The sequence below is a fragment of the Myxocyprinus asiaticus genome, chromosome 2 (assembly GCF_019703515.2).
Source record: "Myxocyprinus asiaticus isolate MX2 ecotype Aquarium Trade chromosome 2, UBuf_Myxa_2, whole genome shotgun sequence".
Taxonomy (NCBI): domain Eukaryota; kingdom Metazoa; phylum Chordata; class Actinopteri; order Cypriniformes; family Catostomidae; genus Myxocyprinus; species Myxocyprinus asiaticus.
Window position 1 is genome coordinate 62,755,238 of NC_059345.1, and position 16,860 is coordinate 62,772,097.

Below are 16,860 nucleotides of genomic sequence, written 5' to 3' on the forward strand. Positions count from 1 at the left end.
AAGTGTTGAAGGATCAAATGCTCTTAAACAAGAAAGTCAACATCGGACAGATTGATGAACTCCGTTGTAAAATGGATCGCTGTGGACTGTTGGCCAGTGATAGGCTTATGTTCAATGATATAGAAATAAACTGAACAATATTTTGAAGGCCACGTCCACACTAATACGTTTTCGATTTGGACTTCCATCCACACTGTTTTTGACAGCGAAAATTGAGCTTTTTGAAAATGCTCTCCCAAGTGGATAAATTTGGAAACATAGTCTTCGCGTTCTAGCGTGGACAGGGAAAATGGAGATATTTGAAAACAATTACACATTTGTTGTCGTGTGACGCAGTTATGTGATCCATTCAACCCAAAACATTCAAGATGTCAGCCGTATTGTAGTGGTGTTGTGCCTGCTGTTCACTTTGATAGCGTTCTTAAAGATATGTTACTTTGTACAATCTTCAAGCCATGTTTACTCGGAATTTCTGTCCGGCGACAGAACATGAGGACAATTGCAATTGCGTTTCAGACCGTACATGGAACGGCAATTTTTCACATGTGTAGTAAGGGGATTTACTTTTGGAAAATGCTTGAAAACAGCTCTGTGGACAAAAACAAAAACACAGTTTTCAAATGTATCCAGATTAATGTGGACCTAGCCTAAAGCGAATCGTCTAGGTCGTCAAACGCGAGTCACACGAGAACCAGTGATGTTTGATGTCACCGCCACACATTTAAATGCACACAGACATTGTTTGGAAAACATTGACATCCTTACTTTTTATCTCCTTTTGTGTTCCATGGACAAAAGAATATAATGTGTTTAGATCAGCATAAGATTAATAAATGATGCCAGAATTTACTTATTTTTTTGAGTGAACATTTGATGATTTTTAACAATAGTGTTCGAGTCTAGAATAGAGTCTAGATATCGTTGAGCTTAAACTTCCTCTTATTATATTTATTCATAATTTGTATTTCATTGAACAAACTGGCGGCTAATGTTTATAGTTTAATTATGTTTAGTTAATTTATTTAATTCCAACTCTAAGCACCTGATTAATTTCCTAATCTTAGATTCTCGTAAATTTCTGTTCAAATTGCTTCTGTTGTCGTGTTAATCTCATGTTGTTTTTCATTTCTATTTGTTTGCATTTGAGTTGTTGTGTAATTTTTGTTGCTAAGTGATGGTCGTCACGGTGTGTGTTGCAGGATTGTATTGGGCATCATCACAAAGAAGAATATTTTAGAACATCTGGAAGAGCTCAAGCAGCACGTGGAGCCTTTGGTGATTAGCCCTGCCCATGCCCCTCCCACTCTACCTGTTAGACTCCACCTCTTAGGAGGGACGCATGGAACTTGAGTGAAAAAAGACAGTTCTGGACGGTTCCCTTAAAATACGAACATCTCAGTTTAAGCTAGTTGTAGATTTATGGTTATAGCTATACTGACTAAATGGTATTATAATTGGACAAATTTATTATAATTTTCGATTCACTTTCACTGATGTCTAAAAGAGAGTTTTTATACCTCGTAAAGTCAGAAATTGCCCAACAATCCGCTTTGATCTCACTTTCAAGTTAAATGTACAACTTGTCGTGCAACAAGTCGAACAGCATTCCACTTAAGATTGGGGAAGTGTCCTACTTGCAGGGTTCAAAATTAAAACTTACCAAGCACTCAAACTGATGGTAAAAATGGCTTACTGTTACTTCTTTTTATTTTTTAGGAATTTTAACAATGCATCATTTAAAAAAGCAATGGAAGAATGATGATTTGGCCCTCGTTGAAGTCACTTGTGTCTATTGTGTCAAAATACATTCAAGCTGTCCATTAAAATAAAAATTTCAGATATTCACAACCTATTTGTAAATCAATTTTTGATTGAAAGAGGATAGTCAACGAGAAAAATGTTTGTATTGGGAAAAGCGGCTATTACAGACTTGAATGGAGCCAGGTACATGGGGTTGGAAAAAAGAGAGAAAAATAAAAGGGATTCGTGATGATAGACAGAAGGGAAAGTTGTTTCAGGGGGGGGACAAAGTTAGTATATTTTTATAAAAATGCTTTTTTTATATATAGTGTGCACCAATGAATCTTGCACAACAAGACCAAAGATTGTGTATTAAGAAAGTGAAGAGGAAAATTTACCATCAATTAGCCAAACTTTTTATTATTATTATTATTATTATTGTCGTCGCACATTTCAGCAGAATAAAAATGATTACGATTAAACCTGTCTTAGTGTTTCACAGACTAACGCCATTATCTGTGTGAAAGAAACGCCTTAATTCATTTCTGAATTACATTTTGGACCCTGCCAACAGGACTATACTTGATTCTTCTGCAGACATGTTTTGAAAGATCTGCTTTCACTCAGATTGTTGCTCCTGTCCTCGGCCATCCCTGCAGAGCAGAGTAGAGTAGTGTGTCACACAGCTGTGGTGTCTTTTAAACGCACTTACGTAGCCCCTCCCTTTCAGTTCTGCATTGTGCACGTGTACTCACAAAGCACATCTAATACACATGCCGTGATGTCCTTCATCTAAATTTTATTTATTTGTTTGTGTTCTTTTTTGTTTATTGCTAAATTCCTCTTCGGGGCTCCTGGTCTGCGTCCGCTGGGCTACAGATCGATGACATCTGACCCCTCGCGCAGCTCCGCCCCTAAGCGATTGGCGAGTAACTGTCGTGTGTAGCAGAATATTTTCTCATTCACCTACATCTATTTATTCATCTCTGTAGTCATATAAGCTGTTACTAAGATGCTGTGTTAATTTTGATTTGGTGTGGCTCTAGAATTCTAGCACTTCCTGTACTATGTAGTCAGCTATACCCGTCCCCCAAACCAACAGTCCTTATCTGTCTCAGATCCCACAATCTGTCCTCTTTCAGTTGTCTGATGTTTGACCCTTTTTCTTCCTGTCCGCAAACATTTTGCAGACATTTCACAAAGGTTTGACAATCATTTCACAAAGGTTTGACAATCATTTCACAAGCGTTTCATGCCTCTAGCTCTGTTTGGATGGACTTGCACATTTCCAGCTCTTGTCAAATCGTCTCATCTTCCCTACTTGACACGAACTCAAGAGCATATTTAATGTTGAACGGTTGGTTGTAAAACACCAACATTTGTGTTCTCAGTCAAGAAAAATATTATGACAAACAGTGTTGGGGATTATGCAGTGCAAAAATATTCCGTTGAGTAATCAGATTACCTTTTGGAAGTAACGAGTAAAGTAATGCTGAATTTACTCTGTAATAATTATAGAGTTAGTTTTTCAAATGAGCAGCACACGTTACTTTTGTATAAATATATAATAAAGGAATACCATTTAAGGCATTTGCATGACCTTAAGCATTGTCGACTTATTAGGTGTAATCGGTGTAAGATCGTGTGTGGAAATGCACTCAATGTAACATCTAATGAAATGTAAACAGTGCATGTGATATTAGCTGCGTTTCCACTATCGGGCCAATGTGAGCTAGGGCTATCAACTGGTCAGCCGGCACCAATAGCCTCAGACCTCGAGCCGCAAGACCAAAATCGATCTGCGTTCCCATCATCGGGCCAAAAAGCCTGCAGCGTTGCCCTAAATCCCGACTTTAACATGCCGTCCTGGTGCCAGTGTCACACACCCCACCCATTTCACAAGCAAGAGGGAAGCTCAGACTGGTATGTTATCTAGAATACAAGTTTAAATAGTTTGTAAACCTTAGCTAGCTAGCAAGATAATTTGACGTTGACAACTCACCGAGTGTAACTGCCATGGTGTCCCGAGTGGTCTCTTCACTAACAACGGGACCATCCATGATCTCGAACCATGGAAAGTTCTTTCTTTGGGCACCACTTTGTCCATTGTCCATTTTTCCCGAACCTCTAGCGTTGTGCGCTAAATACACAACCTGGCAAGTTTGGTGAAAGTCCGCCTTTGACATTGACCCCGCCTCAATCCCCAGTTGGCCTTGTTTGGCCCAAGGTTAATCCCAAGAAAGCCTGGAGGCTGCACAATGAAGCCCTGGATGTGACAGTAGGAACGCAACTGGCCTTGGCATGCACTAACACGCCCTTATTTGGCCTGATATTGGAAACGCGGCTATTGTGCCTACACTGCAAATGAGGCAGTTTTCGTTTGAAAACGCATTCATTCTGCTACGTTTTGGCCTTCCGTCCACACAGAGACGGCTTTTTTGAAAGCGAAAACCTAAGTTGTCAAAAACGCTCTCAGGAAGTTAAATTAAAAAATGCCGTCTTTGCGTAGTAGTGTGGACGGGGAAAATGGAGAAATTCAAAAAATATGATGTGAAGGTCATGTGATCCATTCAACCCAAAACAATCAAGATGGCGGCCCATGTTGTAGTGCCATTGTTATGCCTGACTTTGATAGTGTTGTTAAAGATAAATGTTACTTTGTACAACCGTCACATTGCATTCCTTCAAATGCAATGGGAAGTTTACTTGAAATTGCTGTCCGGCAGCGGAACACAAGGAAAACGGAGTTTCAGACCATACATGGAAATGACACATGGCCACGCTGCTTTTTTTTTTTTTTTTTTTTGCATGCTCAGTAAGGGGATTTAAGTGTTTTCAGATGTTTCAGTGTGCAAGAGCAACTTTTGGAAAACGTTTGAAGGCGGAAGTGTGGACGGAGCATTTTGACGGAGCATTTTGAAAATGCTGTTTTCAAATTTATCCGAATGAATGTGGATGCAGCCTGAGTGACACGACAAGCCAAAGTAACAATGTAACATATTTGTTTAGTAGTGCATTAATGTCACTCGTTACTTTTAAAGGTAACATTCCCCAATACCATAAACAAATTATACATCCACAATGTGCAATGTCTGTGCATTTTTTAAATATGCTCTTGAATTTGTGTTGGAAAATAACTGTTTGCTTGCTTGTTCACCAACGCCAGAGTGTGTGGACAAGAGGAAGGCACTCACTCTGTTTTATTTCTGTTTGCAACACTTGCTTCTCACTGTATAGGTGCTGTTGGCTCATAGAAATAATGTAGTGTTTCCTGCTCTGAGTAACATGGCACAAGCTTCCACACTCTCTGCCCTTCTTTAAACCAGAGACTGTCATCTTTCTGTTGCCAAGCCTGCAGCAAATGTTTGATTGAGTTAAACAAAATGTCAGTTATCAGAATAATTTGTGAGTTTGAAGAAGTTATCTCAGAAAATAGATTTTATTGATTTCAACAGGACTTTGCTGCAAAACTTGGCAACAGAACAATGGCAGTTCTCACCGCATCTGACCTAAACACTGTAGTAATTTGAATTTTTTGTCTCTCTTTTCCCCCCTCACTTTTTTGTAGGCGCCTCCTTGGTGTTATTACAAAAAAAGATATCCTCCGCCATATGGCCCAGATGGCAAACCAAGACCCCGAGTCCATAATGTTCAATTAGCGCCCTCTTCCTGCAATGAGGTAGAAGAGAGAGAAGAGGAGGTCTGTTTACTGGACAATTCATCCCTCTGACCACACGCCCATTTGCTACCCTAAACCGCACCCTAAATACTAAGTCAAATGGGACCCCACCCTGGTCACATCTTCTGGGTACATGCACAAGATTCCAGAAGGAGTCTTTCGAGGAACAGCCTTGGAGTTTGGTCTTGGACGCCTAGCTTGGAGCGACTTTTGCCACATGCTAACATACTAAAGCTAACTCACACACGCATGAATACACCCTCCTTATTTGACCCCTTTTTGCCTCCTGCCTGATAAAAATTGTCTTAAAGAGGTGAAAGGTCAAGATGAACCGCTCAAATGCGAGGAGGGACCTTCACTACAGAGGGTGGACTGCAGACCGCCTTGACCCTTCCCACTGTCACTGCCCCTTCACATCCAGAAACTGATTCTATAACATTGTTTACCTGTGTTGTGTGTGTTTTGTGAGGGAGCAAGGTTGTTTGTAAACGGACCCCAACATTCCAGTCGGTATATAGTGCTTTGTGAAGCCGAATAAAAGCTCAAAGTCCTCTACGTACATACAGAAATGTTGGCTGTGTATGCAATATTTCTGAAGTATTTAAAATGACAAGATGATCAAATGTAAAATTAGGTTTTATACTACCAAGGAAAAGGATGTTGGAGGAGAACAGGGTGAAAATGGTCTTCATTAATTGTCTTCAACCTATGACGGCCAGTTTTTAAACTGCCATGGGATTGTAGGTAAAAAGCCAACTGAGTTTCTTTGATAGACTAAAGCACTTCTGTGCTTTTTGTTACTAGGAATGAAATGCACAAAAGAAAAGATGCTTTTCTTTTATAGCTGCTATCCAGGCTATTATATTTAGATGTATTGTAATTTACAACACAACGACAAACTTTTTTTAACTTTCAGTTTGCAAACAAACATAATGTCGGAATTGGTGAGATTGTTGGCTCCAGTACAGTTAGAAAACACACTTCTCTGTATGCTAACACTTTATAATAGTTTTATTTTTCTTTCTCCTACTGTGAGTGTCCTGTGTGAGGTTACAACTTTTTACTGTTAATCATCATCTGGCTAATCAAACATTCAAAAGCCCCAAAATTAATCAATAACATCCCAAGTTGGTTATTAGGATTTAAATCAATCTAAGTACAGGTTAATATAAAACTACATGTAAACCAACTCAGTCTTATTTGGAGATTCAGAAACACCATTAGGGGGGCAAAGGTTGAGACTTGCTACTTGGGCGCAAATGCAGCGTTTCTGGATGACGAGGAAATGTGACCTTGGAAGATTATAGGAATGGATGTTTGTGGATGGTTGTAAGGGTACAGACCATATTTAATAAGCCGTGAACGAAAACGAGGCTGTGGGGGATACAAGTATAGTCAATTCAGTGGGCCGTACTGTTGTGTTAATATCAACCAATGTCATAGATTGCGAAAATTAAACATGACCTACAGTAAGACCTATTGAATGGACTGCAAGTGTATACTTCACAGTCTCATTTTCATTAAATGTGCCATCTATCCTGACAAAGTTTTTTGCGGGGATACATGCCACATTTTTACACAAATTTGACACGTGTCGTGGTAACTTCCTAAAACTCGATCTGTATGTTAAATTGCATTTTCTGACCTACCAGCATCTCTGTACGTTTTGTTTTCCTGGGCAATATTGAGTTGCACATGAGCATGTTGCTGTTGTTTTTTTCTAAAACAAGGGCGAAGTGTCATCTTTTAACAGATCAGTGAAGTTTTGTCCTTTTGTTTCAGTGGTGACTGGCATTACAAACTTCCTCGCTGATTTATGGCAAACAAGCAGGTGTTGGCAGGGCCTCTGTGTTCTCATTAGCAGTTGATGTTCCTCTGTTAATCAATGAAGAAAATCTTGTTAAATATTGATCTTTTTTTTTTTATTTATACTAGTGATAGAGTTGTACAATATGGAGAATTTTATGTATGTTTGATTGTACATTAAAAACAATTATGTAAAGATTAAATTGTTTTAAGTGTATATTTTGTGTTTTCACCATATTGCTTTTTCACAATGTTTACCGTTAGGATGTCAATTAGTGCAGACTTGGGTATAGGTAAAGGAATAGGTGACCCAAAATTGATAATTCGCTCATCATTTACAGTGCTTATGTCATCTCAAACTTGTATGAATTTCTTTATCTTTTCAATATCTTAAAAAATATTTTAATGGAGATATGAGGTCTGTTTGTCTATACAATGCAAGTTGAATGGTGACCAATTTTTCAAGCTCCAAAAAGGACAAAGTCAGCATAAAAGTGTAGAGGAATCAACAATAAGGAAGCGGAAAGCGGGGTGGCGGAAAGCTTTTTATTTAAGCGTTTCCAGCTTCACAATCAAAGTATTGGCTTTTCAGCTTGCAACTTCAGGTGTGTGTCTGTGACTCTCCATCACTGCCGTTCTTGGCAGCCTTTTCAAGCCCATCTTCCGCCCCAGCGGGTAGTAGCGGAGGGTTAGGACCGCCCACTAGATGGCAAGGCACTCTTTCTCGATGGTGCTGTACTTAGTCTCTCTCAAAGAGAGCTTACGACTAATGTACAGCACGGGGCGCTCCACACCCTCCACCTTCTGCAAGAGCACGCCCCCAACCCCCTCTCTGATGCATCCATCTGTAAAATAAAGGGGAGAGAAAAGTTAGGAGCATGTAAAAGCGGCCCGCCACAGAGTACAGATTTCACTCTCATGAAAGCCTGTTGGCACACCTTCGTCCACTGGACCAGATCTGGTGCCCCCTTTTTAGTGAGATCAGTCAAGGGGCTGGTGATATCTGAAAAGTTAGGGACAAACCTTCTGTAGTAGCCAGCCAGCCTCATGAACTGCCTCACCTCCTTTTTGGACTTGGGACGTGCGCAGGCCGCTATCGCTGCGGTCTTATCAATTTGGGGACGTACCTGCCCATGACCCAAGTGGAAGCCCAGATACCATACCTCCACCCGCCCAATTGCACACTTTTTCAGGTGTGCAGTGAGCCCCACCCACCTCAGCGACTTCAGGATGGCTCTCAGATTCTGCATATGCCTCTGCTAATCATTACTGTATATAATGATATCATCTAAGTAGGCAGCGGCATACGCAGCGTGTGGCCGGAGGATCTTATCCATTAAGCGCTGGAACATGGTGGGAGCCCCGAACAAACCGAACGGAAGAGTGACGAATTGGTGTAATCCAAACGTGTGGAAAAGGCAGTTTTTTCTCGGGATAATGGAGTTAAGGGGATCTGCCAATATCCCTTAGTTAAATCCAGTGTCGAATAAATTGAGCCGCACCCAACCAATCAAGCAGTTCATCAATTTGGGGCATTGGGTACGTGTCAAATTTGGACACTGTGTTGAATTTCCGGTAATCAACACAGAACCGGACTGACCCGTCACTCTTAGGTACAAGAACAACCGGGCTCGCCCAATCGCTGTGTGGTTCTTCTATTACCCATCTCGAGCATTGCCTCTAATTCATCCCGAATCACCTTTTTCTTGTATTCGGGTATGCGGTATGGCCGACTACGCACTACCACTCTCGGTGGGGTCTCGATATGGTGTTGTATGAGGTTAGTCCGACCGGGAAGAGAACATGTCCGCAAACTCTCTTTGCAACCTGGCCACCTCCGTGAGCTGGGACGGCGAGAGGTGGTCTCCACAAGGGACCAGTGTGAATGGATCGGCTTTGAGCTTCACCTCTGGCCCGAGCTCTGCCCTCTCCGGAACTACCGTCGCCATGGACACGGGGACCGCCTCTCTCCATAATTTAAGGAGGTTGAGATGGTAAATTTGATGTGCCCTGCCTCTATTTGTTCATTTAACTTTATAATCGAGGACCCCGACTCGCCGTGTAACCTCAAAGGGTCCTTTCCACTTGGCGAGTAATTTAGACATCCTCCCGTATGACATCAAGCACCCCACAGGGCCGGTGTCCATACAGGAGCCCAAAGGGGGAAAACCCCGTGGAGGCTTGCGGGACCTCCCTGACTGCAAATAATAGGGGGTCCAGCCACTTGTCCCAATTTCTAGCGTCCTCGTGTACGAATTTACAAATCATGTTTTTTAGGGTGCGATTAAATCGTTCCACCAGTCTGTCAGTTTGCGGGTGATAAACACTGGTGCGAATCATTTTAATCCCCAGCAATTCATAAAGTTCACGTAGTGTGGTGAGCAGATGTGGACGGCCCCGGCTCCGCCTCCCCAGCCATCGCATCACACACCGTGTCTTTGGTTCACAGGACCCATCCACACACAATGCTTTTAATAATCTTTTAAACCCTGGCCAATTGGTTCCCAGAATCAGTGGATGGGTGAGGTGGGAAATAACCAAGGCCTCCACTCTATGCTTTACTCTCCGAAATTGAATAACAGTAGTCACTACCGGGTATTTGTGAACATCCCCATGCACACACCTCACCATCACCTTGTGTTTTGTACCCAAAGCCCCGTCATGAACCAAGCCGTGGTGGATCGAGGTTTGATTACAACCCGAATTCATCAGGGCTTGGTATGTACACCCTTAATTTTTATCGGTATCCTGTACGTCCCTGCTCGACTGGGGGCAGACTGTGGTATGTCAGGGACCCAAATCTACGTCTCCACCTCCTTCACTGGACGCCGGTCTTGGACGCGACCCGACTCCCCGCAACCCTGACAGACCGGCCCAGGCTTCCCGGCTGCACCCGTGGCGGCGGTCACATCAACCTGGGAAGGACAATGGAGAGGGGTAGGGGGCCAGCGCATAGTCTGTTTGGGTGGAACCACTCCCTGTTTCCGGGGAGCGGGTGTAGGGTGAGAGGGAGGGGCAAGAGGAGGAGTGAGAGAGAGAACTGGACTATGGCTCTCCGACTTCCGGATATGCCGCCGTGTGGGCTTCGGCCAGCTGGACGCCATCATCCACCGACGTGGGGCGATGGGGCAGGCGAACGGTTAGCTGCTCCAGCACCATCAGTCCAATAAGATCCTCCACAACGCGCCCTTCCTTGGCCAGCACCCATCTATGGCAGGCATCATGGAGCTGTTGGGCAAACGCGAATGGGCGGCCAGCGTCGCTCAAGGTGAGGGAGTGGAATCGCTGATGGTGTTGTTCGGGCTCCGTCCAACCCATTGCAGGACAGCGGTCTTCAGCTTGACGTAGTCCAGATGGTCCTCAGCTGGAAGTTGCTGCACTGTGAGCTGGGCCTCCCTGGAAAGCAGCGACAGCAGGTGAAGGGCCCATTGGGTTCGCGGCCAGCCGGAGGCGGTTGGCGATTGCTCGAAAACTCAGGTATGCCTCTGGCTCATCCTGGGGGCCCATCTTTTGGAGCAACAGCTGTGGCTTCGTCACTGCTTCACGGGCCGTGGTGGAGGAACTGCCTGTAGCTAACCAGCTATGCAAGGCCTGCCGATCCTCGACTTGGGCTTCGAGAAGCTCCTGGAGGCGCCGTCCTTGCGCGAGGAGGGATTGTGGTGGGACTCCTGGATGCTGGCCAGGGTACGGATGACTTTGTCTAGCGGTGAGGTGTCCATGGTGACCAGTGTTCCTTATCCCGGGTTTCGGCACCAGTGTAGAGGAATCAACAATAAGGAAGCAGGTGGCAGTCCAGGTAAATCAAGCTTTTTATTTAAGCGTTTCCAGCTCCACACTCAAAGCATTGGCTTTTCAGCTTCACAAAGTATTGGCTTTTCAGCTTGCAACTTCGGGTGTGTGTCTGTCTCTGTCTCTCTCTCCCTCACTGGCATTCTCGGCAGCCTTTTCAAGCCCATCTCCATCGTCACTGTAATGAGACACAGGTGTTACGTATCATTAATCACCAGGTGATGGATCACATGACCATGTCCCGCTCCACAAAAAGTAATCCATACGACTCCAGTGGTTTAATCCATGGGCGTGTCTCAATCAGCTCCTTAGGTCCCTTTGTCATGAATCATTATATCGAGAACATGAATTTGGGCACTTGTGACTCAATTACCTGCGACACGATAAGCTCGCGCATTCAAGTGCAGCTGATGTTAATTGGCACCATCGTTGTATAAATTTATACTATCTTTCAAATAGTTTTTTGGATTTTCTCCCCTTTTTCTCCCCAATTTGGAATGCCCAATTCCCAATGCGCTCTAGGTCCTCGTGGTGGTGTAGTGACTTGCCTCAATCCGGGTGGCGGAGGACGAATCTCAGTTGCCTCCACGTCTGAGACCATCAATCTGCGCATTTTATCACGTGGCTTGTTGTGCGTTACCACGGAGATCTAGCGTGTGTGGAGGCTTCACGCTATTCTCCATGGCATCCACGCACAACTCGCCACGTGCCCCACCGAGAGCGATCTTCATTATAGCCACCACCAGGAGGTTAACCAACTTGACTCTACCCACCCTAGCAACCGGGCCAACTGGTTGCTTAGGAAGCCTGACTGGAGTCACTCAGCACGCCCTGGATTCGAACTTACGACTCCAGGTGTGGACTCCAGCGTCTTTACTCGCTGAGCTACCCAGGCCCCCTATCTTTCAATTTCTTGAAGATATTCAAATGTACAGTGTTATTATGAAAGATTAATGACATTAAAAATATAAAGGAGTGATTTTTAATCTAATATTAAAAACGAATATTGAAAAGATTGTTTCCCTTTTATGGTCATCATGGATGAAAGACATTACAAACAACACTTTTAAAGAGAAAATAAGGCTTTGACATCATACAGTTGAAGTCAGAAGTTTAGCCAAAATACCTTGGCCAAATACATTTAAACTCAGTTTTTCACAATTCCTGACATTTTAATCATAGAAAACATTCCCTGTCTTAGGTCAGTTAGGATCACTATTTTAAGAATGTGAAATGTCAGAATAATAATAGAGAGAATGATTTATTTCATCACATTCCCAGTGAGTAAGAAGTTTACATACATTTTGTTAGTATTTGGTAGCATTGCCTTTAAATTGTTTAACTTGAGTCGAATGTTTTGGGTAGCCTTCCACAAGCTTCTCACAATAAGTTGCTGGAAATTTGGCCCATTCCTCCAGACAGAACTGGTGTGACCGAGTCAGGTTTGTGGGCCTCCTTGCTTGCACACACACTTTTTCAGTTCTGCCCACAAGCTTTCTATTGGACTGAGGTCAGGGCTTTGTGATGGCCACTCCAGTACCTTGACTTTGTTGTCCTTAAGCTATTTTGCCACAACTTTGGTGGTATGCATGGGATCATTGCCTATTTGGAAGACACATTTGCGACCAAGCTTTAACTTCATGGCTGATGTCTTGAGATGTTGCTTCAATATATCTGCATAATTTTCCTTTCTCATGATGCCATCTATTTTGTGAAGTGCACCAGTCCCTCCTGCAGCAAAGCACCCCCACAACATGATTCTGCCACCCCCATGCTTCAAGACTAGGATAGTGTTCTTCGGCTTGCAAGCCTCACCCTTTTCCCTCCAAACATAACGATGGTCATTATGGCCAAACAGTTAAATTTTTGTTTCCTAAGACCAGAGGACATTTCTCCAAGAAGTAAGATCTTTGTCCCCATGTGCACTTGCAAACTGTAGTCTGCCATTTTTATGACCGTTTTGGAGCAGTAGCTTCTTCCTTACTGAACAGCCTTTCAGGTTATGTCAACATAGGACTCGTTTTACTGTGGATATAGATACTTGTCTACCTGTTTCCTCCAGTAACTTCACAAGGTCCTTTGCAGTTGTTCTGGGATTGATTTGCACTTTTCGCACCAAACTATGTTCATCTCTAGGAGACCGAATGCGTCTCCTTCCTGAGCGGTATGATGGCTGCGTGGTCCCATGGTGTTTATACTTGCCTGATTTCTTTTGATTTTCCCATGATGTCAAGCAAAGAGGCACTGAGTTTGAAGGAAGGCCTTAAAATACATCCACAGGTACACCTCCAGTTGACTCCAATTAGCCAATTAGCCTATCAGAAGCTAATTGCCTAAAGGCTTGACATAATTTTATGGAATTTTCCAAGCTGCTTAAAGGCACAGTTAACTTAGTGTATGTAAACTTATGAACCACTGGAATTGTGATATAATAAATTAAAAGTGAAACAATCTGTTTGTAAACAACTGTTGGAAAAATTACTTGTCATGCACAAAGTAGATGTCCTAAGCAACTTGCCAAAACTATAGTTTGCTAATATGAAATCTGTGGAGTGGTTAAAAAATGAGTTTTAATGACTTCAACGTAAGTGTATGTAAACTTCTGACTTCAACTGTATATTAACACTTGTGCTCGTCTTCTAAGGACTTGAGAGACTTCAGAAGACCTGACGACGTTTCCGGTAAGGAAACATAGTAGTAACGATGCTCCCTGGTTTTTACGGTGCATTGTGGGATTTTTTTAGGGAGCTAACATTTCAGTTCATTGGAATGATTTTGCGATTGAGATGACCGACTCCCTGATCAGTGCCCTGACTATTGAACTAGGGAGCTGATTCAAACACACCTATTGTCTTTAGAAGCTATCAAATACATTTTGGTTGAGAATAGACCAAAATGTAACTCATTTTTCACTATAAATATTGACTTCTGCAGTCTCCTTGGCCATCATAATTTTAAGCTTGATTACACGTTCTAGCACTCTGCGAATGCTTTAGCACTAGGAAGTGTAATTGAGCTTGAAATCATGATCAAAGAGGAGTTACATTTTGGTCTGTTCTCCCTTAAAATCGATTGGATCGCTTCGGAAGACATGGATTAAACCACTGGAGTCTTGTGGATTACTTCTGTGCTGCCTTTGTGCTTTTTGGAGTTTCAAATTTTCGACCCCAGTCACATGCATTGAATGGATCTAAAGAGGGATATTCTTCTAAAAGTCTTCATTTGTATTCTGCAGAAGAAAGTTATTTGATTTTGAGGTGACAAAAGGGTGAGTAAATGGTGAGAGAATTTTCATTTTGGGGTGAATTATTCCTTCAAGGGACACGTTAAAAAACGCAAACTACCAGATGAAAGAAAAATAAGTATACATTCCAAGGGTACAATTATGAAACCCTTTAGTTGCATCTTCATGAAAAGTGTAAACCGACATTGGCTCACACAGTGGCATGAGTTTAGGATGGGACAACTTGTTTCTTCAACTTAATTCCATTTGGTGAACATAGTGGCAATTAATAATATAATTAATTGTATATAGTAACCATATATAAATATGACAAGATAAACAGTTATGTGGTAATGGTTTTATTAAAGCAATATGGTACAAGAGGCAGTGCTATTTTGTGAATATTGAGTGCCTGAAATCCCTTCTGCTGTGACTATATTCACAATATCGCATAGCCTCAAGTGCCTTATTGCATTTTATAAAACTTACCACATTATAAAATATTGAGAACACGTTAAATAAATTAAAATCATTAATCCCAAAGCCATTACGTCAGACTACATTAAACGGAAGACCAACTGTAGGCTCCTTGTAGTCTCCCCTTCCTAGGCTTCCCCTTGGAAGAAGGGCTCTGGTCATACCCGTGACTCGCTTCTCCAGAGCCCTTCAATCAAGGTGAGCCTTCAAGGTTAGCAAAGCAATGCATAACAAGGCAACCAATATTGATATTCTGTGGGAGGTACACTAGCGAGGAGACAAGATGCCGTTCTTTTTGAATGGAGGAGATGCTTCAGTGTGCTGAATAAATGGCTTTTGTGAGGAAACGGCTCATCATTTAATGAACTGACCACTTGTCTGCTAATCTTCAACATGTTTAACACTAAACAATCCTTTTGGAGCGAACTGTGTGTGGAGTTTACTACGATGAAATTGATGTTGTATAAGAGAAGACACAGATGATATTGCGACAGGTAGGTGCCAGTTTATGGCTCTCATTCATTTGTATGGTATCCTCAAAGGTGACTTACTGTTGTAACACGCTAGTTGACCATTAAGCTCTCTCCTTTGGCGCAAAAAAAAAATGCAGTCTTCAATAAAAATTTTATAAAATCCTTCATAAAAGAGTTGTAAGTCATGAACCGAACCAACCAGCTCAGAGGAGAATCATAACATCACAAACTTTGTTTTGAGGCAAAAAAGTATTTGAAAATCGGACAAAGACAAAGGTACAACACTGTGTACTTACCATCTTTCATGAGGGCACAAACTACAATCCCATGAAGCATTGCGAATTGTCATTTCATTTAAAAATTATAAGAATACAAATATATATAGTTGTACTCAAAAGTTTGCATACCCTGGCAGAAATTGTGAAATTTTGGCATTGATTTTGAAAATATGACTGATCATCTTTTATTTAAGGATAGTGATCATATGAAGCCATTTATTATCACATTGTTGTTTGGCTCCTTTTTAAATCATAATGATAACAGAAATCACCCAAATGGCCCTGATCAAAAGTTGATATACCCTTGAATGTTTGGCCTTGTTACAGACACACAAGGTGACACTCGCAGGTTTAAATGGCAATTAAAGGTTAATTTCACACACCTGTGGCTTTTTAAATTGCAATTAGTGTCTGTGTATAAATAGTCAATGAGTTTGTTAGCTCTCACGTGGATGCACTGAGCAGGCTAGATACTGAGCCATGGGGAGCAGAAAAGAACTGTCAAAAGACCTGCGTAATAAGGTAATGGAACTTTATAAAGATGGAAAAGGATATAAAAAGATATCCAAAGCCTTGAAAATGCCAGTCAATACTGTTCAATCACTTATTAAGAAGTGGAAAATTCGGGGATCTCTTGATACCAAGCCAAGGTCAGGTAGACCAAGAAAGATTTCAGCCACAACTGCCAGAAGAATTGTTTGGGATACAAAGAAAAACCCACAGGTAACCTCAGGAGAAATACAGGCTGCTCTGGAAAAAGACGGTGTGGTTGTTTCAAGGAGCACAATAAGACGATACTTGAACAACTTTACTGTGCCAATGCCACTAAAAAGCCCGGTTACCATATGCCCAACAACACCTTGACATGCCTCACAGCTTCTGGCACACTGTAATTTGGAGTGACAAGACCAAAATAGAGCTTTATGGTCACAACCATCAGTGCTGTTTGGAGAGGGCCTATAGTGAAAAGAATACCATCCCCACTGTGAAGCATGTTGGTGGCTCGCTGATGTTTTGGGGGTGTGTGAGCTCTAAAGTCATGGGGAATCTTGTGAAAATTGATGGCAAGATGAATGCAGCATGTTATCAGAAAATACTGGCAGACAATTTGCATTCTTCTGCACGAAAGCTGCGCATGGGACGCTCTTGGACATTCCAGCACGACAATGACCCTAAGCACAAGGCCAAGTTGACCCTCCAGTGGTTACAGCAGAAAAAGTTGAAGGTTCTGGAGTGGCCATCACAGTCTCCTGACCTTAATATCATCGAGCCACTCTGGGGAGATCTCAAACGTGCGTTCATGAAAGATGACCAAAGACTTAGCATGACCTGGAGGCATTTTGCCAAGACGAATGGGCAGCTATACCACCTGCAAGAATTTGGGGCCTCATAGAC

The 16,860-nt window shown here is 42.3% G+C and overlaps 1 protein-coding gene across 8 annotated transcripts in view; it reads left to right on the top strand.

Annotated features, from left to right (window-relative positions):
- The window catches only part of clcn3 (chloride channel 3), a 67,754-nt gene extending 60,326 nt beyond the window's left edge, over positions 1-7,428 (top strand). For 4 of the 8 annotated variants that reach the window (XM_051718574.1, XM_051718624.1, XM_051718584.1 and 1 more), the window contains 2 exons: positions 1,200-1,275; positions 5,309-7,428. In XM_051718574.1, coding sequence (XP_051574534.1) covers positions 1,200-1,275; positions 5,309-5,470 — 238 coding nt within the window. In that variant the 3' untranslated portion in view covers positions 5,471-7,428. Of the gene's footprint in view, positions 1-1,199; positions 1,276-2,619; positions 2,679-5,308 lie in introns of all 8 variants that reach the window. The other 4 variants (XM_051718601.1, XM_051718633.1, XM_051718618.1 and 1 more) reach the window with 3 other exon arrangements.
- Positions 7,429-16,860: the final 9,432 nt, after the last annotated feature.